The sequence below is a fragment of the Amblyraja radiata genome, chromosome 18 (assembly GCF_010909765.2).
Source record: "Amblyraja radiata isolate CabotCenter1 chromosome 18, sAmbRad1.1.pri, whole genome shotgun sequence".
NCBI classification, from domain to species: Eukaryota; Metazoa; Chordata; class Chondrichthyes; order Rajiformes; family Rajidae; genus Amblyraja; species Amblyraja radiata.
The window spans coordinates 30,026,027-30,052,866 of record NC_045973.1 but is presented as its reverse complement, the minus strand read 5'-3'; the positions used below and the strand labels follow the sequence as shown (position 1 = coordinate 30,052,866).

The following is a 26,840-nucleotide window of genomic DNA, read 5'->3' as shown; positions in this document are numbered from 1 at the left end:
TTAAAGCCAAATAGCCGAATGGATACAAAGCCGAAACGCCAAATAACCTAAAGCATACGAAGCCGAAATGCCAACAAACAGAAAGGGCAGGACGCCTAAAAGCCAACTAACCGAAAGGCTGCGGAGCCTAAAAGCAAACTCACCGAATGGCCGCTCTGCCGAAAAGTCAAAAAACGGACATGACGTCGCCGGGGGGCGGGACTTATCAGCGATTTTTCCAGACCCCCGCGTCCATCACATCACTGGCCGGTGGAGACGGGAGGGCGGGGTCATTTTCCCACACAAGCCATTATTTGACTTTTCGGCAGAGCAGCATTCGGTTAGTTGGCTTGTACGCGATGCAGCCTTTCGGTTAGGTGGCGTTTCAGCAGAGCGGCCATTCGGTGAGTTTGCTTTTAGCCAACGCAGCCTTTCGGTTCGTTGGCGTTTCGACTTTGTTTCCATTCGGCTATTTGGCTTCGGCTTCTCGTCCTTCGAGGCCACGTCCACACATGCATGCAGGCAGCATCACTGGAGAACATGGACCTGTGACGTTTCAGGTCGGGTCCCTGCAGTTGGAAGGAGAAAGCTGGAGAAAGAGGTGGATGAAGGCAGGCTTTCTTCTGGCAGATGTTGTCTTGTTTCAGATCTCAGGAAGGTTTCCCTGGGTAAATCTCCAGTGCCATGCATCCTTGTCTTTCACAGCAGGTCTAGTAACACTATTCATAACATCGGCAGGCATGGGAGCAGAATTAGGCCATTCGGCCCATCAAGTCGGCTCTGCCATTCAATCATGGCTGATCTATCTCTCCCTCTCAATCCCATTCTCCTGCGCTCACCCCATAACCTTTGACACCCTACCTTTCTGGCGGCACGGTGGTACAGCGGTAGAGTTGATACCTCACAGCACCAGAGGCCCGACTGTACAGAATTTGTATCTTATCCCCATGACCTTGTGGGTTTTCTCTGGGTGCTCCAGTTTGTCTCCACACCCCAAAGACGTACAGGTTTGTAGGTTAAATGGCTTTGGTAACAATAATTGTAAATTGGTCCCAGTGTCTAGGATAGTGCTACTGTACAGGGACCTCTGGTCGGCTCAGACTCGGTGAGCCTGAAGGGCGCTATATCTCAAAACTAAACTAAACTAAACTAAACTAAATAAGAACCTGTCATTCTCCACTTTTAAAATACCCATTGCCTTGGCCTCCACAGCCGCCAGTGAATTCCACAGATTCACCATCCTCCAGCTAAAGAAATTCCATCTCATCTACTTTCTAAAGGTACCTTCTTTTATTCTGAGACTGCCCTTGTTTCTACATTCTGCCATAAGTGGAAACATCCTCTCCACATTCACGCTATCCAGGCCTTTGACTATTCAGTAAGTTTCAATGATGTCCCCACTCCCATTCTGAGAAAGATGGCTGCATTTGTTTCGAAACGACACATTCCTAAATAGCACGTTCAAGATCACAAAGGAGATAATGGTCCAATGGAGCCTTTTCGCTGGAAAGTTAAGATGTTTTCATTTTACAGAACTCATGAAAGTCTGCAGACCAAGTCATCAAGATTCAATGAAAAATAACGGGGAACTGTTTGTGTTCCACCCCAAGAGCTAACAAAAATAAAATTCTTGGAACTTATGATACATAAAGAGGAGTTCACCATCTGGTTACCACGCCAGTCCATGTTCTCCAGAGATGTTGCCTGACCCGCTGAGTTACTCCATCACTTTGTGCCTTTATTTGGCTAACCATGTCTGCTTTATCATTCAGTAAAATTGCAGCTTATCTTTTACCTCAGCACCACTTCCTTGCAGTAATTCCACACTCCTTGATGCCCCACTGTTATCAGACACTTAAAATGGCCTCTCATTTGGTCATGATTTAGTCCTGATCTCCCAATCTACCTCAAGTTTAGAAACAAAGAACTGGTGGTGTACACCAAAGAATGGCAAACTCTACACAGACAGCACCCGAGGTCAGGATCGAACCCGGGTCTCTGGCGCTGTGAGGCAGCGGCTCTAACAGCTGCGCCACTGCTTTTGTTTTTAATTGTTAGCAGCTTTAGGCCCTATCTCTGAGGAAGGATGGGCTGGTGTTGAAGAGGGTCCAGAGGAGGATGACAACATTGATGACAGGAATGATTGGGTTAACATATAATGAGCGTTTGACGGCACTGAGCCTGGTCTTACTGGAATTGAGAAGGACCTCATTGAAACTTACCGAATAGTGAAGGGCCTGGATAGAATGAATGCTGAGAGAATGTTTCCACTTGTGGGAGAGTCTGAGACTAGAGGGCACAGCCTCAGAATAAAAGGATGTATCTTTTGAAATAACATGAGGAGGAATTTCTTTCGTCAGAGGGTGATAAATCTGTGGAATTCATTGCCACAGACGGCTTTAGAGACCAAATCAATGGATATTTTTAAGGCGGAGGTTGACAGATTAGTAAGTTTTTCAGGGGTTATGGGGAGAAGGCAGGAGAAGGGGTTGAGGGGAAAAGATTGAATGACAAAGTAAACTTGTTGGGCCGAATGGCCTAATTCTGCTCCTAGAACTTACGGACTTTTATTAACCGTCCTATATCCTAATTATATTAACTAACCTAAATAGATTTATTTTCCGTCATTGAAGAAACAGTTGCTAGATCTGTAGCTGTCCAGTATTCATTCTTATATATTTCTATCTGGCTCCAATCCCAAGCAATATTATTATTGGATGAGGATTTCTGTTGACTCTGCAGAGGCTATAGTTCACAGTCTTTAAGACCCAACAAATTGAATCTTTCTCTTTTCCAACAGCACAAGTCAAAGCTAAATTAAACTTTTGGCTATTCTGAAACTGTTTCTTCCTCATTGTAGATTGCAATTTGTAGATTGTTCAGTTTTGGGCAGACTTTGAAAAAGGAAAGACTTTGTCCAGCAGGAAAGGGTGCAGAGAAGATTTACGAGGATGTTGCCAGGACTGGAGGGTGGGAACTATTGGGAGAGGTTTCAGCAGGCTAGGACTCTATTCCTTGGAGCACAGGATGATGAGGAGTAATCTTATAGAGGTGTACAAAATCGTGAGCGAAATAATTGGGTAGACGACCAGAGTCTCTTGCCCAGAGTAGGGGAATCGGAAACCAGAGGACATAGGTTTAAAGTGAGGGGGGAAAGATTTAATAGGAACCGGAGGGGTAACTTTTTTACAGAAAGGGTGGTGGGTGGATGGAACGAGCTGTCAGAGCAGGAAGTTGAGGCAGGTGCCATTGCAACATTTAAGAAACATTTAGACAGGTAAGATGGGTTTAGAGAGATATGGGTCAAACGCAGGCAGGTGGGACAAGTGTAGATGGGGCATGTTGATGGGTGTGGGCAAGTTGTGTTGAAGGGCCTGTTTCCACACTGTATAACTCTATGACTTTATATTTAAAACTGTGCCTTCCTTGTTAGCTCATCGCTGTGGGATTTTCCTCTCAGCCCATTAATGGATGTGTGCTCAATAGCTCGACTTAAAAATGCCTCATTATTGTTGGTTGCCCTGAGGATATGGAAATACAAAATAACTTATTTTATTTCCTTCTCTGGAGTTGCATTTCAGTTGACCTCACCATCGAGTTTCCTCTTTGCTCTAGGAAGGTTTTCCTTGAGGTGGATCCCAGACATCCGGTGATGATAGAACATTGGCTTCAGGAATGCCCCAAACTGCAGCTCAGCTGTCAAGCTACCCACCACGACCTCTATGGAAAGTAAGCATCAGACTTCGTAATTTAAAATGAATCTTTAAAAACCCTTTGTGTAACTAACAGCAAGCAGGGACAACAATGAGTCACACTGGCAGACAGAGAGCAAAGAATTTGTTTTAGTCTGAAGTAGGGTCTCGACCCGAAACATCACTTTCCTTTTCTCCAGAGATGCTGCCTGACCTGCTGAGTTACTCCAGCATCTTCTATTAGTTTTATAACCACTTTGACAAGAGGGTGGATAATAAAATTGAAGGTCATAATGACATAAATGAAAGGAGTAGAATTAGGCCATTCGGCCCATCAAGTCCACTCCTCCATTCAATCAGGATTGATCTATCTCTCTAATCCTAACTCCATTCTCCACCTTCTCCCCATAACCTCTGACCTGTGGGGAATGGGGAATATGTGATATAAAAAAAATATGCATGAACAGAGAGCTGTGTGGAATCATGTTTACAAGGCAATGAAAGGAATAGTTCAGATGGTGAACGGCATTATTAAAAAGTAACTACGCTTGTATTCGTAGCAGGAGTTATATAAAGGCAATGTAGAGAATTCCCATAAAACTTTAAAGAGACTGTGCGCAGGTTTTAGATGGTAGAAGAAGATGTTCTTTACATAAGTAGAGAGTTGGATTGACAAGACAGAAGTAAGATAACTTGTACATGTCCTCCCCAAAGGATATAGGTTTAGGGTGAAGGGGAAACATTTTAATAGGAACCTGAGGCCATCTTTTTTTACACAAAGCTTGCAAGAGATGCAGAACATGGTTAAAGAATACGGCAATGGAAATAGCTGAGGAGCTGGCGCACATAAGGTTAAAGGGGAGAGATTTAGGATCGTTGGCGCAAGGTGCAGCAGAGTGGCTCTCACAGCACCAGAGAGCCGGATCCAATCCTTACCTTGAATCCCATGCAATCTCATCTTCCAGACCAACCTACATTGAAGGATCATATCAAAGGCCTTGCTAAAGTCCATATGGATGTCTACCGCACTGCCCTCATCAAACCTCTTGATGACCTCGTCAGAAAATTCAATTAAACCAGGGGGGCCTAATCACTCTAATAGAAGGTCCAGTGTTGCACCCTCTCCAGTAAGGCCCGCTGTATATTGTTCAAGAAAGCTTTCCTGTAATGGGGCGACCACAACTGCACACAATGCTCACAGTTAACCTAACCAGAGTCCCATAAAGCTGCAACATATCTTCCTGACTCTTATTCTTAATGCCGGACCGATGAAGGCAAGCATACCACAATCCTTTGTTAAGGGGCTGTCCCACTGCGGCAACCTAATCCGCGAGTTAAGAAGAGTGGCTTCGACCTTCAAGCTCGAGGGCACTCGCTTGCAAAACCTCGAGCTGGATCGACTGTCAGCGTCGAAACACAGAAGGGGAGAGAGGGGGAGAGAAGGGGGGGGGGGGGGAAGGAGTGGAGAAACTTTTAAGAAGTATAATAAAGTTTAACGGGCATTTTACCTACCGGTCGGTTTTCCTGAAAACTCCAATGAGCCAATCAAAATTCCCTCGACTGCTTGTAACTAAATAGCGACCCCACTCCACTGCACTATGTTAAAAAGAACCATGTCGACAAAATGTTATTTACAGAAAATTTTTCAACACGCTGCAACCTAGCTGAGGCCATGAGTATTCGGGAACTTCCCTCGAGTTCCAGTGACCTCATAGGACCTCCTAGGACCATGTGTCGACCATGCTGTGAGTTTGAGTCGAGGGCAAACTCGTCTAAACTTGCAGATTAGGTCGCTGCAGTGGGACAGCCCCTTTACCGCTCTATCTACTTGTGTTGCCACTTTCAGGGAACTGTGCACACGGACCTCAAGATCCCTATGTACATCAGAGTGCTATCGAAATAAGGAACTGCAGATGCTGGATTACAAAAGCATTGTACATTAATGCTGCTAAGTATGTAAAGCGCCTTGAGTATTCTAGAAAGACGCTATATAAATCCCATCCATTATTATTATTATTATTATAATCAACCTAGCTTGAGCCTGGCAGGGAGGACATTAGTTTAATTTAGTTTACTTTACTTTAGAGATACAACATGGCCCTTTGGCCCACTAAAACGACGCCAGCCATCGATCACCCATTCACACTAGTTCTATATTAACGCACTTTCTCACCCACTCCTTGCACACTAGGGGCAATTTTACAGAGGCCAATGAACCTATAAACCTGCATGGCTTACGGATGTGGAAGGAAACCGGAGCACCCGGAGAAAACCGACACGGTTACAGGGGGAACGTGTAAACTCCACACAGAGGTCAGGATCGAACCCGGGTCTCTGGTCCTGTGAGGCAGCAGCTCTACCAGCTCCACGACGGTGCCGCCCTTAATTTAAAAATTATGCAAACGAGTTATCCAAAAGCGTTAGATCATGGGGGGAAATTAGGAATACCAGGAATTGATGTGGTGTGCTCATGACATTGAAATATCTGGTGTAATACACAAATGTATGTATTTGCATTACAGGCAACGTTTCTGCATTCTACAGAGGAAGTAAAACAAACTAAAGGACCAAGCTCCTGCCTCCTCACGTGGACTTAAAAGAGACTGAAACATTATTTATGTACAATTCCAAAAGGTTTATATTAATAAAGACACAAAGAGCAGGAGCAACTCAGCAGGACAGGCAGCATCAAGGAATGCGTGACGTTTCGGGTCGAGATCCTTCTTCAGACTGAAGGGTCTCGACCCGAAACGTCACCCATTCCTTCTCTCCAGAGATGCTGCCTGTCCTGCTGAGTTACTCCAGCACTTTGACTTTTTTTGTAAAGCAACATCTGCAGTTCCTTGCTTCTAGGTTTTTATATTAAGCGTTACCTATGGATAGATAACAACTTCACCTGGAAGAGCAGTGTTCCTTATGGGTTCTGCTGCTTCGAGTTACTCCACACCAAGATCCTTGATGTACAAGGGATGCCACGACTGTCAAAAAGTACGGTGAGACTTCCTGCAGGAAGAGGAGGAGCCACTTGACCGCCATTATTTCCCTTCATCCGTCTGTCCAGGATTTTCTACGGGAAACAATTGAGAAAATCTCACGGAGGTTTGCATGATGTAGCCACATTTATTTCATTTTCTACTCTTAAATTGGTAGTTTGATTAGTATGGGTGCCAGGGGTTATGGGGAGAAGGCAGGAGAATAGGGTTGAGAGGGAAGAATAGATCAGCCATGATTAAATGGCATAGTAGACTTGATGGACCGAATGGCCTAATTCTGCTGCTAGAACTTATGAACTTATCAAATCATAGATCTCCACAACATGAATGGAGGCTCAATGATCCCAATGGATGTTGATTTGCAAAAAAAGATACAAAGGGTAATTCACCGGGTCAAGCAGAATCTCAGTCTGAAGACGGGTCGTGACCCGAAACGTCACCTGTCCACATTCTCCAGAGATGCTGCCTGACCTGCTGAGTTACTCCTTTGTATCTTTTTTTTTAACAAATGGAGGTTTGTTCAGTCCACAATGAGTGTGGCATTTCTTGGTGAAGTCCTATTTAATGCCACCCTGGGATTTTCTCCCCATTTTCATGTAAATCATAGAGTTATACTGCAGGTAAACAGGCCTTTCAGCCCAACCTATCCATGCCGACCCATTTTGACTAACCGAGCTAATCTCACTAGCTTACACATGGCCCATACCCCTTCAAAACTTTCCTATCCATGTCTCTGTCCAGGTGTCTTTGAGTTTCATATTAGTGCATGCCTTTGCCACTTTCCTCAGGCAACTCGTTCCATGGACACACGACCCTCTGGGTAAAAAAGTTGGCCCACAGGTTTCCAATCAATGTACCTGTCCAGGTGTCTTTTAAATGCCATAATCACGCCCACCTCTATCATTTCTCGGACAGCTCCTTCTATGTGCACAACTACTGTCTGCGTGAAAAACCTGACCCTCAGATCCTTTAAAACAAATGTCCCCTCTCACCTTAAACCTAAAAATGAATAGAATCTTCAATCTTCCTGTTTCATAAACACAGTGAGGTGTGGGGTGGGGTGGGGGGAGGAACATTAAGGGTAACTTCTTTACAGACAGGGTGGTGGGTCTATGGAACGAGCTGCCGGAGGAGGTAGTTGAGGGAGGTGCTATCATAACATTTAAGAGATATTTGGACAGGTGAACGGATAGGACAGGTTTAGAGGGTCATGGGCCAAGCACGGGCAGGTGAGACTAGTATAGTTGGCTGGCATGGGCAAGTTGGGCCGAAGGGCCTGTTTCCATGCTGTATGACTCCATGACAATAAATTCTTCTCACTAAAGAGACACGTACACTCAGGCTAGCAATTTGACTCAGTGGACAACATACAAAACATGCAAAATTTGCCTTAAAAATGTATTCACATAAATTATGGTAAACCGAATAGCTGCATGAGTGGGTGAAAATCAGAGGTGGAGTACAATTCTCTTTTGTTATTCCATATCATAATTACCGATATTCATCACGGAAGAATTTCTATGGAAATTCATAGTTCATAAGTTCTAGGAGCAGAATTAGGCCATTCGGCTCATCAAGTCTATTCCGTCATTCAATCATGACTGATCTATCTCTCCCTCTCAACCCCATTCTCCTGCCTTTTGCCCCATAAACCCTGACATAGAAACATAGAAAATAGGTGCAGGAGTAGGCCATTCGGCCCTTCGAGCCTGCACCGCCATTCGATATGATCATGGCTGATCATCCAACTCAGTATCCCATCCCTGCCTTCTCTCCATACCCCCTGATCCCTTTAGCCACGAGGGCCACATCTAACTCCCTCTTAAACATAGCCAATGAACTGGCCTCAACTACCTTCTGTGGCAGAGAATTCCATAGATTCACCACTCTCTGTGTAAAAAATGATTTTCTCATCTCGGTCCTAAAAGACTTCCCTCTTATCCTTAAACTGTGACCCCTAGTTCTGGACTTCCCCAACATCGGGAACAATCTTCCTGCATCTAGCCTGTCCAACCCCTTAAGAATTTTGTAAGTTTCTATAAGATCCCCCCTCAATCTTCTAAATTCTAGCGTGTACAAGCCGAGTCTATCCAGTCTTTCTTCATATGAAAGTCCTGCCATCCCAGGAATCAGTCTGGTGAACCTCCTCTGTACTCCCTCTATGGCAAGAATGTCTTTCCTCAGATTAGGAGACCAGAACTGTAGGCAATACTCCAGGTGTGGTCTCACCAAGACCCTGTACAACTGCAGTAGAACCTCCCTGCTCTTATACTCTTATACTCTTATACTCAAATCCTTTTGCTAACCTGACACCCTAACTAATCAAGAAGCTATCAATCTCCACCATTAAAATATCCATTGACTTGGCTTCCACAGATGTCTGTGGCAACGAATTCCACCGATTCACCTGCCTCCTACAGAAATTCCTCCTCATCTCCTTCCGAAAGGTACATCCTTTTATTCTCAGGCTGTGTATGGCCTCTGGTCCTAGACTCTTCCACTAGTGGAAACATCATCTCCACATCCACTCGATCAGTAAGTTTCAATGAGGTCCCTCCCTCATCCTTCAAAAGTAAAACATGAAGCATTCTGCAATTAAATTGAATATTAAGCAAGGCTTTTATGAGGGCCAGTGTGACATTGCTTCTGTCTGTAGTGCTTTCTGAGTATAACCAACTCTAGTGGAAGAATGAAACATGCGACTTCCTGTCTGTGTGGATTAGTCACAGGTCAGATGTATTACCCTGAGTCAATATGGACTCTGAAGACATTGCCCTCAAGGCATTAAATTAAAGGGCGGCACAGTGGTGCAGCTGTAGAGTTGCTGCCTCACAGCACTCAGGACCCAGGTTCAATCCTGACTACGGGTGCTGTGTGTACGGAGTTTATACGTTTACTCTGTGACCGAGTGGGTTTTCTCCAGGTGCTCTGGTTCAGTTTAGAGATACATTGTGGAAACAGGCCCTTTGACCCGCTGACTTGGTGGACCGAAGGGCTTGTTTCCACGCTGTATCTCTAAAACTAAAATTAAAAACTAAAACCTCTATGAGATCACCCCTCAGTCACCCGAGTTCCAAGGAATATAGGCCTAGCCTGTCCAATCTCTCCTTATATCTCAGTCACTCGAGCCCTGGCAAACCTTGTAAATTGGTTTCTCAAATCTTGAGGGGATTCTGAAAGAAAATATATAAATGCATTTGAACAGGCAGGGTTTCAAGAGGGATAGTCAAATCATCTAAGCAATGAGCCCAGCGCACATCCCTGATGCACACCACTGGTCACAGGCAAAGACACAAATTGCTGGAGTAACTCAGCAGGACAGGCAGCAGCTCTAGAGACCATGGATTGGTGACATTTCGGCCCGGGACACTTCTTCAGATTCATTGCAGGGGTGGGGGGAAAAGGAAGCTGGAAGATCAGCTGATCCATCAAGCCTGTCCCTCATCTTCTTTGGTTCTTTTTTTGTATGGCTGCAGAAACCAAATTTCGTTTGAACCTCATGTGAGGTTCAAATGATAATAAAAGGTATTGTATTGTATTGTGTATCTGGGAAATTATGTCCAGCTACTAATCACCTTGAAAAAGTGTCCCGTCCCAAAACGTCGCCTATCCATTCCCTCCACAGATGCTGCCTGACCCACTGAGTCACTCCAGCGCTTTGTGTTTTGTTCAAGATTCCAGCATCTGTTCCTTCTATTTTCACCCATTACCACTTTTGTGTGTTGAGCAACCATTTAATCTTTTGGGAGACGTAAAACGCTCGGTGAATGAGTTAGATAAAACACTGGGGTATTCCTGTCAAACTATTCTGCCCTCATTCCAACTCCCACCTGCACTTACAATCAAAACCCCAGTCCAAGGCTACATACTGATCATGGCTACGTTATGTGTTATTCCACTTACATTGTTTTTGCTGTGATTAAATCATAAAGAATGCAGGAAGCATTAATCTGCTCTTGCTATTTATTCTCTGGTCTGGGACCTTTCATCGGAACTGTTAACCGTTTAATTTTAGTTTAGAGATGCAGCATGGAATCAGGCCCTTCGGTCCGCTCAGTCCACGTCGAGTATTGATCACCTGTTTACACTGGTTCTATGTTATCCCACTTTCTCATCCACTCCCTGCACACTAGAGGCAATTTACAGAGGCCAATTAACCTACAAACCCGCACGTCTTTGGGATGTGGGAGGAAACCGGAGCACCCAGTCACAGAGAAAACATGCAAACTCCACACAGACAGCACCCAAGGTCAGGATCAAACGCGGGCCTCTGGTTCTACCCGCTGTGTCACTGTGGCTCCCATTTCTCTCTTCTCAGGGTCATCGTTATAAACTTGGCTTTTGTATGAGTTGATTTTGAATATTTTAATGATAGAAAACTCATTTGTATTTAGTCAGTGTAGGGAATGATCAGACTCACAAATAGTGTCTAGAATCCATGGTCATTAAATTAGCAACTCCGTGGAGGAAACACCAGGTGCTTTCGTCTCCATGCATTCAGCTAGATAGTCTGACTGGAAAGTGAGAGCTCACTAATAAGCCTGTGGGCAGACCAGTAGTATGAGTGACATAAGGAATGTGCAGCAAGCATAATATGTGGGGTAACATATTTATAGTGCAGTCCAAATCAATGGGTGGGAATCAGACAGTTTCCCTGTAAGGTCTGGAGTCAGGCAGGGTTGCCCTCTCTCTCCTGTCTTGTTTGTCTGCTGTATTGAACCTTTTGCCGAGTCCATCAGGAAGGATGCGAGCATAAGAGGAGTGACATTGCCAGGCAGTGGGGGCATTCAAGTCAAAACCTCCCTGTACATGGACGATGTCGCCGTCTTCTGCTCGGATCCAGGGTCGGTCCGCAGATTGATCAGCATCTGTGACCAGTTTGAGTCGGCCACGGGAGCCAGGGTGAACCGCAGGAAGAGCGAGGCCATGCTCTTTGGCAACTGGCCCGACCGATCTTCCATCCCCTTCACCATCATGCCTGACTTCTTGAAGGTGCTGGGGATCTGGTTCGGGGGGGCTGAGTCGAGTAACAAGAATTGGCTGGAGCGGATAGCCAAGGTGGGGAGGAAGCTGGAGCTGTGGAGGCAACGCTCCCTCTCCATAACCGGGAAACATTTGGTCATCAGGTGTGAGGTGCTCTCGGGTCTGCTGTACTTGGCACAAGTGTGGCCTGTCCCTCCCTCCTACGCCACGGGGATCACCCGGGCCGTCTTCCAGTTCATCTGGGGGTCGAGGATGGACCGGGTGCAACGGGTCACAATGTACAAGTCGGCAGACAACGGGGGTAAAAGCGTGCCTAACGTCGCCCTCATCCTGATGACCACCTTTGTGTGTGGCTGCATCAGGCGGAGTGTAGAGCCAAGGCACGTGGGCACTAAGTGTCACTACCTGCTGAGGTTCTACCTGTCCCCGGTGTTGCGAAGGATGGGCCTGGCGCAGATGCCACGCAATGTACCAGTCAGCTGGACATTGCCGCCCCATCTGTCGTCTGTTGAAAGGTTCTTCCAGACCAACACCTTTGACCACAAGTCCATCGGGCAGTGGTCAGCACGGAATGTCCTGCAGGCACTGCAGGGAAAGGACTCGATGGATCCGGTGGCGTGGTTCCCAGAGTAGACTGCCCAGCCTCATCGCCAGAACTGACCAACAAGCACCAAGACCTGGCTTGGCTGGCGGTGAGGGGAGCCCTCTCAGTTAGATCCTTCCTGCACCGTCGGAACCTCACTACCAGCGCACGCTGCCCCCGGGACGGTTGCTATGGAGAGGAGACGGTTGCCCACCTCTTTGCAGAGTGTGGATTTGCAAAACGAGTCGAGAGGTATGAAAGGGCCCCTGGAACGATTTATCCCGAACAGCTCCGTCACAGAGGACTCTGTGATATACGGACTGTTCCCAGGGACACATTCAGAGACTGACATCGAGTGCTGCTGGAGGGTCATCAACTCGGTGAAAGACGCTCTTTGGTCTGCCCGAGCGTTGCTCACCACCCAGCAGAGCGAGATGTCCGTCAGGGAATGTTGCCGACTGGCCCACTGCAGACTGCAGGAGTACGTGCTAAGGGACTCGCTGAAGCTTGGTGCAGCCAACGCCAAGGCTCGGTGGGGGAGGGCCACAGTCTAGGGTCCTTCCGCTGCTGGACATGGGGGGCACGGTATGGTGGAGACGCCCCTCAAATTAAATTAAGGGAAGGTATCCCACGCCAGGGGGCCACATGAATGGCACGGGTGGGGGACATTTTTTGTGGAACTTGAAATGTCAGATGGAAATTTCCGCACTGTGTACACATTGTATATATTTATTACTTGGACAGGGGCCACAGAGTGGCACTGGTGGGGGACTGTTTGGTGAAATTTGACAAATGTGAAAAAAATTGTACTGGAAAAAATTTGTATAGTCTCCAAAAATGTCGGATGAATTTTGTTTGAATGGTTCAGGAATTGTATATATTTACCAATTGAATAAAGTATATTTTGAAATAAATTTTAAAAAAAACATATTTATAGTATCGACACACTAATCTACAATTAGAAAGAGGCACAGTGGTGCAGCAGTAGTGTTGCTGCCTTATGACCCTGTCCCACTTAGGAAATCTGAACGGAAACCTCTGGAGACTTTGCGCCCCACCCAAGGTTTCCGTGCGGTTCCCGGAGGTTTTTGTCAGTCTCCCTACCTACTTCCACTACCTGCAACCTCCGGGAACCGCATGGAAACCTTGGGTGGGGCGCAAAGTCTCCAGAGGTTTCCGTTCAGGTTTCCTAAGTGGGACAGGGGCATAATAACAGAGCCAGAAACACAGGTTTGATCCTGACCACGGGTGCTGGTGCGGAGTTTGTACGTTTTCACTGTGACCGTGTGGGTTTTCTCTTCATTGTAGGTTAATCTCTGTCGAAAACAAATAGGTGATGTTTCGGGTCACAACCTTTCTTCAGACAGGTGGTACAGTGAAAAGTTTTTTGTTGCGTGCTATCCAGTCAGCGGAATGATCACAATCGTATGATCACAATCGAAGTCTACAGATACAGGATAAAGAAAATAATGTTTAGTGCAAGTTAAAGTCCAATAAAGTCTGATTAAAGACAGTTCGATAGTCTCCAATGAGGTGGACGGTAGCTCTGGACTGCTCTCTATTTGGTGATAGGATGGTTCAGTTGCCTGATAACAGCTGGGAAGAAACTGTCCCTGAATCTGGAGGTGTGCATTTTCACACTTCTGTACCTCTTGCCTGATGGGAGAGGGGAGAAGAGGGAGTGACCGGGGTGAGACTGTTCCAGGGTGGGCATTTTAATGCTCATGTTCTACAAAAGTGTAGGAAGCAATACCAATTTTCAATATCGCACAAACGCCATTCCATATTTTCAGAACATTCAGGGTGGATAGATTTCTCAACAGCTCCATAGATGCTGCCGCACCCGCTGAGTTTCTCCAGCACTTTTCTCTACCTTAGATTTCTCAAGAGTTCTTTATTTCACACACCCTTGAATTGCAATTTCACAGCTCAGTTTCACAGCGCTTCGTGTTTTCTAAGTTACGGTGGTGTGTGTGAGAGAATCCAAAGTTTAGGAGGCAGAACGATGTGATTCACTAATATATGAAACGGGGAACTCAGGAGAAAATTGTCAAGCACGGAATGTACTAAGAAAGTGGAACTTGTCATCACATGAGATGGTTCAGATTGATTTAAGCGGAAGTTAGGCACCAAGTGCTGGAGTAACTCAGCGCGTCAGGCAGCATCTCTGGAGAAAAAGGGTCGGGACCCTTCTTCAGACTGAATGTAGAGGGGAGGGAACTGGATGTAGACCAGAACACATCTCCCTGTGTCCATGTGGGTTTTCTCCAGGTGCTTCAGTTTCCTCTCACACTCCAAAGACATTCAGGTTTGAAGGTTAATTGTCCATGGTAAAAATTGTAAATTGTCCCTAGTGTGCAGGATAGTGCTGCTGTACGGGGATCGCAGGTCGGCGCGGACTCGGTGGGCCAAAGGGCCTGTTTTCGCGGCGTATCTCTAAACTAAACTAAACTAAATTAGGGCTGGCAACAGGTGACCAAGGAAGGGTGGAGCCATAATGACCCAGTATAGGGTGGGGAAGAGGTGATAACGACGAGATACATGGATGCGAACAGTGGAACTAGTGGGTTAAGCAGAAGGTAATTATGAGTACGATGTGGAAAGGAATGAAACTCTGCGCTGATCGGATAAGATAATGTGGGACGAGCCTCAAGTGTGAATTAAAATTGAAACCGCCTGTTCTGTGTAGACCAGAGATCCTTTAATCTGCTTAAAGAGCACTTGCCAGATTAAAAACAGAAGAAGATACCTGCAAATAGCTGAGGATAGTTTACAGAAGTTGTTAAAATTTAAAAGCATTCAGTGAAATAAGTAGCAGATCAAGTGGTTTCCAGTCAGAGGATTGTTCTATGCAGGAACGTGTGTCGATTACATTACTCACCAGAGCCTTTCAGGAATGTACTTTTTATAGCCACATTGAGATGTCAAGCTGTGGGAGTTCTTGGCAAGCTCGTTGGTTATACTCTCGAGTTCTTCTGGGGTAAATTTCAGCTTGGAGTTGAAATGGCTGGCGCCTGAACTCAAAACCACAATGGAAAACTGTGAACAAGTGCAAGTTGAGAAGGACTACATTGCAATGTGTCGCACTCACTCTGTCCGTGGGTGGGAACCAAGTAGACACCAGAGTGGAAATATCAAAGACTAGAGGGCATAGCTTTAAGGCAAGAGGTGCAAAGTTTAAGGGAGTTTCAGATTTGGGGACACAGCGTGGAAACAGGCCCTTCGGCCCACCAAGTCTTCACCGACCAGCGATCACACTAGTTCTATCCTACACGCCGGGGACAATTTTTTTTAACGCCAATTTACCAACCAAGATGCACGTTTTTGGAATGTAGGAGGAAACCGGAGCACCCAGTGGAAACGCACATGGTCACAAGGAGAACATGCAAACCCTGCACAGACAGCACCTGTCATCAGGATCGAACCTAGGTCTCTGGCGCCGTGAGGCAGTAACTCTACCGTTGCTCCATCGTGCTGCCCAGACTCACTGTTCTTCAGACTCTTGCTACAGTCTGATTAGTTGCTGCCATGCCTGCCTCACAGTAGTGATGATAACTTTACTTTAGACTTTAGAAACAGTGTGGAAGCAGGCCCTTCAGCCCGCTAAGTCCGCACTGACCAGTGATCACCCCGCACACTAGCACTATCCCACACACTAGGGACAATTTACAATTTTTATCGATGCCAATCAAGATAGAAACCTGTACGTCTATGGAGCGTGGGAGGAAACCAGAGCACCCGGAGAAAACCCACACGGTCACGGGGAAAACGTACAAACTACGTACAGAGAGCACCCATAGTCAGGATTGATCCCGGGTCTCTGGCGCTGAGAGGCAGCCACTACCGTTGCGCCACCTTGCACGCCCCCATAATTCATTGCATTTGGCCAACATACTGTTTGGTAAGGAAATGTTATTTCTACAAATCAACAATGTCCTGGTTAAGTCCCAGCCTGCTTAATGAAAGCCTGCAATCATGACTTCAGACAGTCATTGAATTAATATTACATCGAGGGCAGGGATGTAGATGGGCCATTTCCACGAAAAACCTTCGGTAAAATAATTTACACAATTCTGAACATTTTTTTGCACTTGGCCCGATGATGTTTGGCTGTTAGTTTCAAGACCTCTTTCAATAAATTGTTTTCATAAGTGCAAAATTTACTATTTCCTGTTTGTACTCTTGGTTCCTCTCAAACCTGGCCATCTTTTCCTGGAAAAGCAAATGTAATTTGTATTCTCTTGGCTGCTCTCAAGACCCGATGACTGTCTGTGTTAACTTGCATTCACACAGACAGAATCACAATGTCAGAAACTACTGGATCTGTTAATATACATGTAATGAGTATTTCCAACACATCAGTCTGAAGAAGGATCCCGACCCAAAATGTTATCAATCTAGTCATTCCCCACACGCTCTAGAGAACATGGAGAGATGACAACTCGGGCTGGGACCCTTCTTCAGACTGAGGAAGGGTCCCGACCTGAAACATCACCTATGTCATATCATGTGGTAGGAGTAGAATTAGGCCAATCGGTCAATCGAGCCTACTCCGCCATTCAATCATGGCTGATCTATCTCTCCCTTCTCCTGCCTTCTCCCCATAACCTCTGACACCTGTACTCCCAAGATGCTGCCTGAACCGCTGGGTTACTCCAGCACTTGTGTTTTGCTCAAGATTCCAGCATCTGCTAGCAATGTTACAAAACTTTGAGATTTTAAAAATCAAGCCTGCAATTTATCCCATCAGATAAAGCATAAAACGAAGTTTAATTTGACACCTATTTCACTTTCATATCTTCAGTATTAAAAAAGTTATGGCCATTTTCATACTCGGAAATTAGCATCTTTTTCCCTATTGCTTTTCCATTGACTTAACACAAAAGCTGTGATCGAGGACAGTCAAAAGCCCATAACTTTCTTAAAAATTAAGAGAACTGAAAGAAATGTTCAGTTATTATAGATTGAAGCATTCTGAAACAAATATGAAACAATCTTACTTGGATGACCTGAAATTAAAGCATATAATTAGTTAACCTAATTGTAGCTAATTACAAAATTCAATTACTAGATCTAAACATCTATCCATTTCTTAAGAAAAGATTAACATTTTTAAATAGCCTAAGTGTCCAAATAACATTCACACAAGAATTCACAATATAACATGATTTGTAAATCTCATTGTCATGAATTTATTGGCCAAATGGAAAGAATTTAGTGTTTAATTCCCGTAAATTAATGGCCATTTTAATCATCTTGCGAGTGGGTTTTTGAGGAACGCGATCGATTGGAACGTTGCGGTTTGCGGTGAATTTAAACCCCATATCGGCAGGAAAAATACTGCCGGTTCGTATGGGGCCTAAATCACCTTTTCGCAACGTAAAATTTGGATTAAGGTTATCCTAAGAAGCACGTTTTTATGTAAAATAAAGTCTTATCTTTGGCTGTCCCTTACGTGAAATCCGTCCCGGTTATCGGCGTTGACGGCATTAGAAGCGGATTTTTATTTTACTCCAGCGCTGAAATTGTCCCGTGATTTAAAACAACAAATTCACAGAACGGAAGTCGGAACAATTTTTCAGCATTAGCTAGCACCCCGAGAAAATATATCCAGGACAGGCAGGAGAAAAACCGTATTTTAACCCCCCCCCCCCAAAGGCGCCAAAGTCGCGCACACAGCCTGGGGCAGAACTGCAGCGCCGCTGAAGGTAAGTTTTGTAACATACCTACATCTAGAATAGAATAGTTTCTTTATTGTCATTGTAACATGAACCATGTACAACGAAATTGTAAAATGTCAGCCAGTCAGTGCACCATTCAAACATTTCTAAAAGCTAACGATACATACAAGGTAAAATATTTAAAAAGATAAACAACTAAAATAAATATCATAAAAATAGCACGCATAAACACCCAGCCCTACATCCTTCTGTCGATTTCATGTATGTATGTATCGCCCCTGCGTTCCTTGGCGGCTACATTTAGTGCCTTTATAGCAGTGGGGTAAAAACTGTTTTTAAGTCTGTTTGTCCTTGTCCTTGTAGATCTGTACCGTCTGCCTGACGGTAACAGTTCAAACAGGGAGTGTCCGGGGTGGGAAATGTCCTTTATAATACTCTGGGATTTTTTGATGCAGCGGGAACTGTGTAAGTCCTCCAAGGTAAGGAGAGGGCATCCGACAATCCTCTGGGCGTTGTCAATGGCCCTCTGGAGCGCTTTCCTCTGAGCCGCTGTGCAGCTGGTGTACCATACGCATACACAGTATGTTAGGAGGCTCTCAATGGAGCACCGATAAAAGGACAGCAGCAGTCTCTGAGTGATGTTATTCTTCCTGAGCACCCTCAGGAAGTGCAGTCTCTGCTGGACCTTTTTCAGCAGCGCAGAGGTGTTCACGCTCCACGTCAGGTCCTCCTCAATATGGATTCCCAGGAAGCGGAAATCCGCCACCCTCTCCACACAGTCCCCTCTGATAACTAATGGTACCATGTCCGTTTTATTCTTCCTGAAGTCTATTATTATCTCCTTGGTCTTTAAGGTGTTAAGGAGCAGGTTATTTTCTCCACACCACACTGTCAGCTGCTCCACCTCATCCCGGTAGGCGTACTCGTCCCCCCCGGAGATGAGTCCCACCACCGTAGTGTCATCCGCAAATTTGACAATGGTGTTGCTGTGGTGGGCGGGGATGCAGTCATGTGTGTAGATGGTGTAGAGCAGGGGGCTCAGCATGCAGCCCTGTGGAGAGCCGGTACTGAGGCTGAGGGCCGTGGATGTGTGATGGCCCACTCTGACTCTCTGGCTGCGACCCGACAGGAAGCTATTTATCCACATGCAGGTGGAGTGTGGAAGTCCCAAGTCCCCCAGTTTGTCCACCAGTTTGTGGGGAAGGATGGTATTAAAGGCAGAGCTGTAGTCCACAAAGAGCATCCGCACGTAGCTCCCCCGCTGCTCCAAGTGGGACAGTGCAGCATGGAGAGCTGTGGCTACAGCGTCCTCTGTAGATCTATTCGCTCTGTACGCAAACTGGTGGGGGTCAAAGCTTCGGGGCAGGAGTGATGTGATGTGACCCCGGACCAGTTTTTCAAAACACTTCATCACCACTGGTGTGAGTGCGACTGGCCGGTAGTCGTTGAGGCTGGAAATGTGGGTTTTTTTGGGCAAGGGGACTATGGTTGCGGACTTCAGACAGGGTGGAACAGTGGACTGGGCCAGAGACTGGTTGAAAGCAGTTCCTTGCTTCTCCATTTTTCATGTGTTCCTGGGATAAAGAGAGTGACACAATGGCGCAGCTGGTGGAGCCGCTGCCACACTGCTCCAGCGACCCGGGTTCGATCCCGACCTTGGGTGCTGTTTCTGTGGAGTTTGCATGCTTTACCAGTGACTGCGTAGGTTTTCCCCGGGTGCTCCGGATTCCTCCAACATCCCAAATAGTGCAGATTTATAGATGGATTGCCTGCTGTAGATTGCCCCTGGTGCGTAGGTAGGTGGGAGGATCTGGAGGTGGGGATCAAGGTGGGGATCAAGACAGCACAGATCAGCCGTGATCATATTGAGTGGCAGAGCAGGTTAGAGGGGCTGAGGGGCCTACTCCCACTCCTATAGTCTTGTGGGTTTTGGACTTTAGACTTTAGAGATACAGTGCGGAAACAGGACTTTCAGCCCACAGAGTCCTTGCAGACCAGCGATCACTCCATACACTAGCACAATGGGATAAATTGGGCAGCACTGTGGCTTAGCAGCAGAGTTGCTGCCTTACAGCACCAGAGACCGGGGACAGGCCCGGGTGCTGTCCGTACCGAGTTTATGCATTCTCCCTGTGACCACGTGGGTTTTCTCCGGGTGCTCTGGTTTCCCTCCACACTGCAAAAATGTACAGATTTGTAAGTTAGTTGGTTTCAATAAACAGGGCCGAAGGACAGTAACCCGTAATTAGGCTCGAACCCAGGTCTCTGGTGCAGTAAGGCAGCAACTCTACTGCTGCGCCACTGTGAAGAATCATGAAGGGGATACAAAGGGCTGTGTGTAGGAAAAGTATAAATAGATAGCTTGTGGCTAAGATACACCCTGCACCAAACAGCCTGATTCTGTAGAAACCGGGAACTGCAGATCTTGTTTACACAAAAGGACAAGAAAAGTCTGATTCTGTGAAGTGTTTCACTGGGCAAATGTATTTACACTGTGCGTGGTGGGTGCCTGGGGTGGGGGTGATGGTGGAGGCACATATGATAGTGGCATTGAAGAGGCATATGTATTTGCAGGGAATGGAGGGATATGAATCATGTGCAGGCAGAGGTGATTAGTTTAACTTGGCATTGTGTTCAATATGGATATTGTGGGCTGATGGGGGCCTGTTCCAGTGCTGTACGGCTCTGTTCCTTGAAACAGACTCTTTGCCCAGTCAACACCGAGTCCAAAGCAGCCATTGCTACACCAATCATCCCCTCAGCCACATAATTCTTCCCACATTCCCATAATCTACCAGTCACCTCCACACAAGAGGCAATTTACACTATCCAAGTAACCTGACAACCTTCACGTTTTGGGGATATGGGAGACAACTTGATTAGTACAGGTGTCAGGGGTTATGGTGTAAATCCTGGCCAAAAAGGAGCAGGAATAGATTGAGCAGGATTCATGCATTGTAAGGCCATTTTAGTCTGTGTTTCTGTGTATAACAAGACAAGCTGCTGAATGGTGTCAGTAAGTCTAGATCCCAGATCAATGTTGCAGGTAATAAATGTATGAGTATCTCTTCAATTGACATAATGAATGACATGTTTGCAGAGGACCTCCAAATTAGTATATATGCATGAAGTTGATTGGATTACTGCAAAAGGATTGTAAATAATGTAAATAATGTTGCGAGACAGTTATCCTGCTGTTTGTTGATTGGCCAAAGTGTTAAGCCCTGGCAAGTTTGTTTGAGTTCCAGGGTAAATGTTACATTAATCAGTTAAGTCACAATGCTGACCGGTTGCATCGTGGCTTGGTTCGGCAATTTGAGCGCCCTGGAGAGGAAAAGACTACAAAAAGTAGTAAACACTGCCCAGTCCATCATCGGCTCTGACCTTCCTTCCATCGAGGGGATTTATCGCAGCCGCTGCCTCAAAAAGGCTGGCAGTATCATCAAAGACCCACACCATCCTGGCCACACACTCATCTCCCTGCTACCTTCAGTTAGAAGGTACAGGAGCCTGAAGACTGCAACAACCAGGTTCAGGAATAGCTACTTCCCCTCAGCCATCAGGCTATTAAACCTGGCTCGGACAAAACTCTGATTATTAGCAACCACTTTCTGTTATTTGCACTACCAGTTTATTTATTCATGTGTGTATATATTTATATCATGGTACATGGACACATTTATCTGTTTTGTAGTAAATGCCTACTATTTTCTGTGTGCTTAAGCAAAGCAAGAATTTCATTGTCCTAAACAGGGACACATGACAATAAACTCACTTGAACTTGAACTTGAACTTAAGTTAGCTTCCTTCCAGAAGCTTCTCCTAGAAACAATGTATGGGAGACTCTGTAATTGGTTTGGGGAACTGTCAATAATGTATTGATGTCATTGATATGTTTGATTGGATTGTAAAGAGACAACCCCTATGTAGTTCTGCCCCTCAAGGTTTATGGACCTATAAAAGGTGGCTCCATCTTAGATCAATGTCAATCTTCTGGAAGTATGCCTGGGACTGCGTGACCTTTTGGAGTGTGTCTGCTTGCATGAGGCTGAAGGGCTTGGCCAGGCAGAGACAAGGATCGAACCCGCGGTGGTTTAGGTATCGTATAGGGGAATTTGCTGTTCAATCTAAAAATAAAGGTTAGTTATTCCCGTGCTTGACTCAGTGTTTTTTGACTGAACTAGACTGGGGGGTAAGCTGAGAAGAGCATATTTACAATGGGGAGAAGGCAGGAAAATGGGGTTGAGAGGGAAAGATAGATCAGCCATGATTGTATGCTTTGAGAGGATCATTATGGTGCATATCAACTCCTACCTCAACAAGAACCTAGACCCACTACAGTTTGCCTACTGCCACAACAGGTCAAAGGAGGATGTGATCTCACTGGCTCTCTACTCTGCACTGGACCACTTGGACAATAAAAACACGTACATCAGGCTGTTGTTTATAGACTACAGCTCGGCGATCAATACCATCATCCCCTCCAAGCTTGTTACCAGTGGGGACCTGGGGTGGAGGGTATTGCACCGAGGAGTTTCCTGCAACCTGTTTCTCTCACGGTTCACAGACTCGCCAGCCGCCTGCCACTTTTGCGGGCTGGAAGAGTCTGTGTACCACGTGTACATGGAGTGTGTGAGGCTGCAGCCACTGTTTCAATACCTAAAGGGGCTGCTCCTTGCCTTCTGGCTGCATTTTACACCCACCATCCTCATCTTTGGACACCCTGTGCGTAGGGGAGAGGGTAGGGCTGAAGATGTCCTGGTTGGGTTACTCCTGGGCCTGGCCAAGCTGGCCAACCGCGAGTCAAGGCGCCAGGCGGTGGAGGGCTCTACCCGAGCCGGCTGCCTGCCCCTTTTCCGGGGATACGTCCTTGCCCGGGTGCGGATGGAAAAGGAATACGCCATGTCTACGGGCACCCTGAGGGAGTTCTGCGACTGCTGGGCACCGAGGGGGGTTGAATGTATCCTGGACAAGGATTGCAATATAGTTATTTAGCAGTTGCTTAGCATATTTGTTTCATCTTGTATTATGGTGGTGTTTTGTTTTATTGTATTGTAAATACTATTTTAATATTTGAATAAATATTTTTGATTAAAAAAAATAAAATTTAAAAAAAAAGCTTGTTACCAGTGTTGTATGAAAGGAGAGAAGATTAGTATTCCCCTTGATAAGGATGGAAGGGGCCCTAGTGACCTTACAACACACAAATGGTTACGGCAATGCCATCTACTTAGTGGCATCTAGCCATGTTTTTTTTATAGTTTTTCAGTCTCAAATTATTTCAATATCTTGATTGTTTGTGCTACAAAAGTTTAACTAAATTTTGAATAAATTTTGTATTGCATTCTGTGAATAAAAAAAGCTGGTTACCAAGCTCACGGAACTGGGTCTCTTTGCAATTGGATCCTCAACTTCCTCATCAACAGAATTGGCAGAAACACTTCTTCCTCAATAACAATCAGTACGGGAGCTGTGCTCAGCCCCCTGCTGTACTCACTCTATACTCGTGACTGTGTAGCCGGACACAGGCGAACTCCACCATCAAGTTCGCTGACGACACCACCGTTGTTGGACGAATTACAGATGGTGATGAGTCAGAGTATAGAAATGAGATCGACCGATTGCCAGCACAACAACCTGGCTCTCAATATCAGTAAGACCAATGAACTGATTGTGGACTTTGGAAGAGGGAGGATGAGGACCCACAATCCTGTTTATATCAACGGGACGATGGTGGAGAGGGTCCTAAACTTCAAATTCCTGGGAGTGCATTTTTCCGAAGATCTTTCCTGGACTCAGCTCACTAAAATTGTAAATTATAAAGAAAGCACATCAACGCCTCTACTTCCTGGGAAGATTACGGAGATTCAGTATGTCAGAGAGGATTCTCTTGAACTTCTACAGGTGTACAGTAGAGAGCATATTGACGGGTTGCATCACGGCCTGGTTCGGCAACTTGAATGTCCAGGACTGAAAAAGACTGCATAAAGTTGTGACCACTGTCCATCCCATCACCGGCTCTGACCTCCCCACCATCGAAGGGATTTACCGGAGTCGCTGCCTCAAAAAGGCAGCCAATATCATCAGAAACCCACACCATCTGGCCACTCATTTCAATCCTGCCATCGGGAAGAAGGTACAGGTGCCTGAAAACTGTAATGTCCAGGTTCAGGAACAGCTCCTTCCCCACAGCCATCAGGTTATTAAACACTACAACCTCAAATAAGCTCTGAACTGCATAGACTATTATTGTTATTATTGCTATTATTGTTAGCTTTCATAGCAAAAGGATTTGAGTATAGGAGCAGGGAGGTTCTACTGCAGTTGTACAGGGTCTTGGTGAGACCACACCTGGAGTATTGCGTACAGTTTTGGTCTCCAAATCTGAGGAAGGACATTATTGCCATAGAGGGAGTGCAGAGAAGGTTCACCAGACTGATTCCTGGGATGTCAGGACTGTCTTATGAAGAAAGACTGGATAGACTTGGTTTATACTCTCTAGAATTTAGGAGATTGAGAGGGGATCTTATAGAAACTTACAAAATTCTTAAGGGGTTGGACAGGCTAGATGCAGGAAGATTGCTCCCGATGTTGGGGAAGTCCAGGACAAGGGGTCACAGCTTAAGGATAAGGGGGAAATCCTTTAAAACCGAGATGAGAAGAACTTTTTTCACACAGAGAGTGGTGAATCTCTGGAACTCCCTGCCACAGAGGGTAGTCGAGGCCAGTTCATTGGCTATATTTAAGAGGGAGTTAGATGTGGCCCTTGTGGCTAAGGGGATCAGAGGGTATGGAGAGAAGGCAGGTACGGGATACTGAGTTGGATGATCAGCCATGATCATATTGAATGGCGGTGCAGGCTCGAAGGGCCGAATGGCCTACTCCTGCACCTATTTTCTATGTTTCTATGTTATTATTGCACTTTGATTGTTTGTTTTTTGTGTGCATGTATGTGTTTGTAGATATATATATTTTTATATCTATCTGGAACATATGACAATAAAACACTCTTGTCTCTTGAGCAGGCTTGATTGACCGAATGACCTAATTCTGCTCCTATCACATGAACAACTGGAGCCCCCCTGAGACACCGATGCAGTCACAGGGAGAACATAGCCTTTCCAGTAATTCCACTTCCTCACACATCCACTGGGAATTTTCTTAATCTCTGTGTGGGCGTATGGAGCTGTAGGATTAATTGTGACTTATTTTTCTCTCATGACCAATCTACTACAGAATTTACAGCACGTTCAGCACAATGGGTGAGTTATCTTAACAATACAGCGGTTGCCTCCTCAGCACCAGAGACCCGGGTTCAATCCTGACAACAGGTGCTGTCTGTACATACTTTGTACGTTCTCCCTGTGACCGTGTGGGTTTTCACCGGGTGCTCTGGTTTCCTCCCACACTCCAAAGACATACAGGTTTGTAGGTTAATTGGCTCCAGTAATTTAAAAACCCAAATTGATGACACATTGAGAATTTCTTAAAACTCACCATCATGATTGAGGGCTTCTTCTTGGTGAGCTTCTTAGTGTGCAGCAGGTTAGTCATTCAATTTACCTACCGACCCACGTTGTGTCTCTCTGTGTTTCGCTCTCTCCCTCCTTCTCTCTCTCGCGCGCGCTCTCTCTCTCTCCTGCTCCCCATCACGTCTCTCTCTAGCTCTCTCAGCATTCCCAGAATCATTGACGTTTTGCGGTAGACAAAAATGCTGGAGAAACACAGCGAGTGAGGCAGCATCTATGGAGCGAAGGAAATAGGCAACGTTTCGGGTCGAAACCCTTCTTCAGACCCGGCCCGAAACATTGGCTATTTCCTTTGCTCCATAGATGCTGTCTCACCCCTGAGTTTCTCCAGCATTTTTGTCTACCTTCGATTTTCTCATGGGGGGCTTATAGCGTCTATTTTTTTTAATTATCTTTTTCTTAAGAAATGGAATCTACAGGACATTCTTAATGGGAAAGTAGTGGGCAGAAAGGCATGTCATGCGTGGTTTGAAGAGCAAAAACTTGTAGTTTACAATGCCAAAATTGAAAAGTTGAGGAAAAACAAGGTGTACAGAGTTGCTAGGTACACAAAATTGCTGGGGAAACGCAGCGGGTGCAGCAGCATCTATGGAGCGAAGGAAATAGGCGACGTTTCGGGCCGAAACCCTTCTTCAGAGTTGTACAGAGTTGTACAGAGTTGCTTATTGGTTACAATCTGAGGAGTATGATGATGCTACTGATTATGATATGCCAATGTACCGGCTAGCAACTGATCTTCTCCATAAAGACCTGGTCTATTGCGAGAAATTGTAATTTATTTACCTATCTGTTACGGACTTACAGCATATAATACAATAATATTAAAGTTCTGATCTTGAGAATATCACATTTTTGAATTTTCAAGGCAGTCTGGGTGTTTATTACTATTTCCGTCACTACGGTCAATTTTGTAATTAGCTACAATTAGGTAATTAAATAATTATATGCTTTAATTTCAGGTCATCCAAGTAAGATGTTTTATATTTGTTTCAGAATGCTTCAATCTATAATAACTGAAAATTTCATTCAGTTCTCTTAATTTTTAAGAAAGTTGTGGGCTTTTGACTGTCCTCGATCACAGCTTTTGTGTTAAGTCAATGGAAAAGCAATAGGGAACAAGATGCTAATTTCCCAGTATGAAAATGGCCATAACTTTTTTAATACTGAAGATATGAAAGTAAATTAGGTGTCAAATTAAACTTCTTTTTATGCTTTATCTGGGATAAATTGCACACTTGATTTTTTAAATCTCAAAATTTTGTAACATTGCTAGAAAATGTACCTGCATCTTGGAGGCCGAAGGTTAGGTTGTTAGCCAAGAAAGATAGACTCCGTTATCCCTCAGTACAGCAACATCAAGAACGATGTTGCTGTACTGAGGGTTAGCCAAGTCTATCCCT

The 26,840-nt window shown here is 45.4% G+C and overlaps 1 protein-coding gene and 1 non-coding gene across 4 annotated transcripts in view; both read left to right on the top strand.

Moving 5' to 3' along the window:
• Window positions 1-6,367, top strand: part of hemk1 (HemK methyltransferase family member 1) — a 74,088-nt gene extending 67,721 nt beyond the window's left edge. For 2 of the 3 annotated variants that reach the window (XM_033037024.1, XM_033037022.1), the window contains 2 exons: window positions 3,595-3,708; window positions 4,637-4,935. In XM_033037024.1, the coding sequence (XP_032892915.1) occupies window positions 3,595-3,708; window positions 4,637-4,676 (154 nt within the window). In that variant the 3' untranslated portion in view covers window positions 4,677-4,935. Of the gene's footprint in view, window positions 1-3,594; window positions 3,709-4,636; window positions 4,936-6,193 lie in introns of those variants that run through there. The other variant, XM_033037023.1, reaches the window with a different exon arrangement.
• A 16,673-nt stretch (window positions 6,368-23,040) lies between these two features.
• Window positions 23,041-23,167, top strand: LOC116983617. The gene has a single exon (XR_004414770.1). It is a non-coding gene; the product is annotated as a U6atac minor spliceosomal RNA (small nuclear RNA).
• Window positions 23,168-26,840: the final 3,673 nt, after the last annotated feature.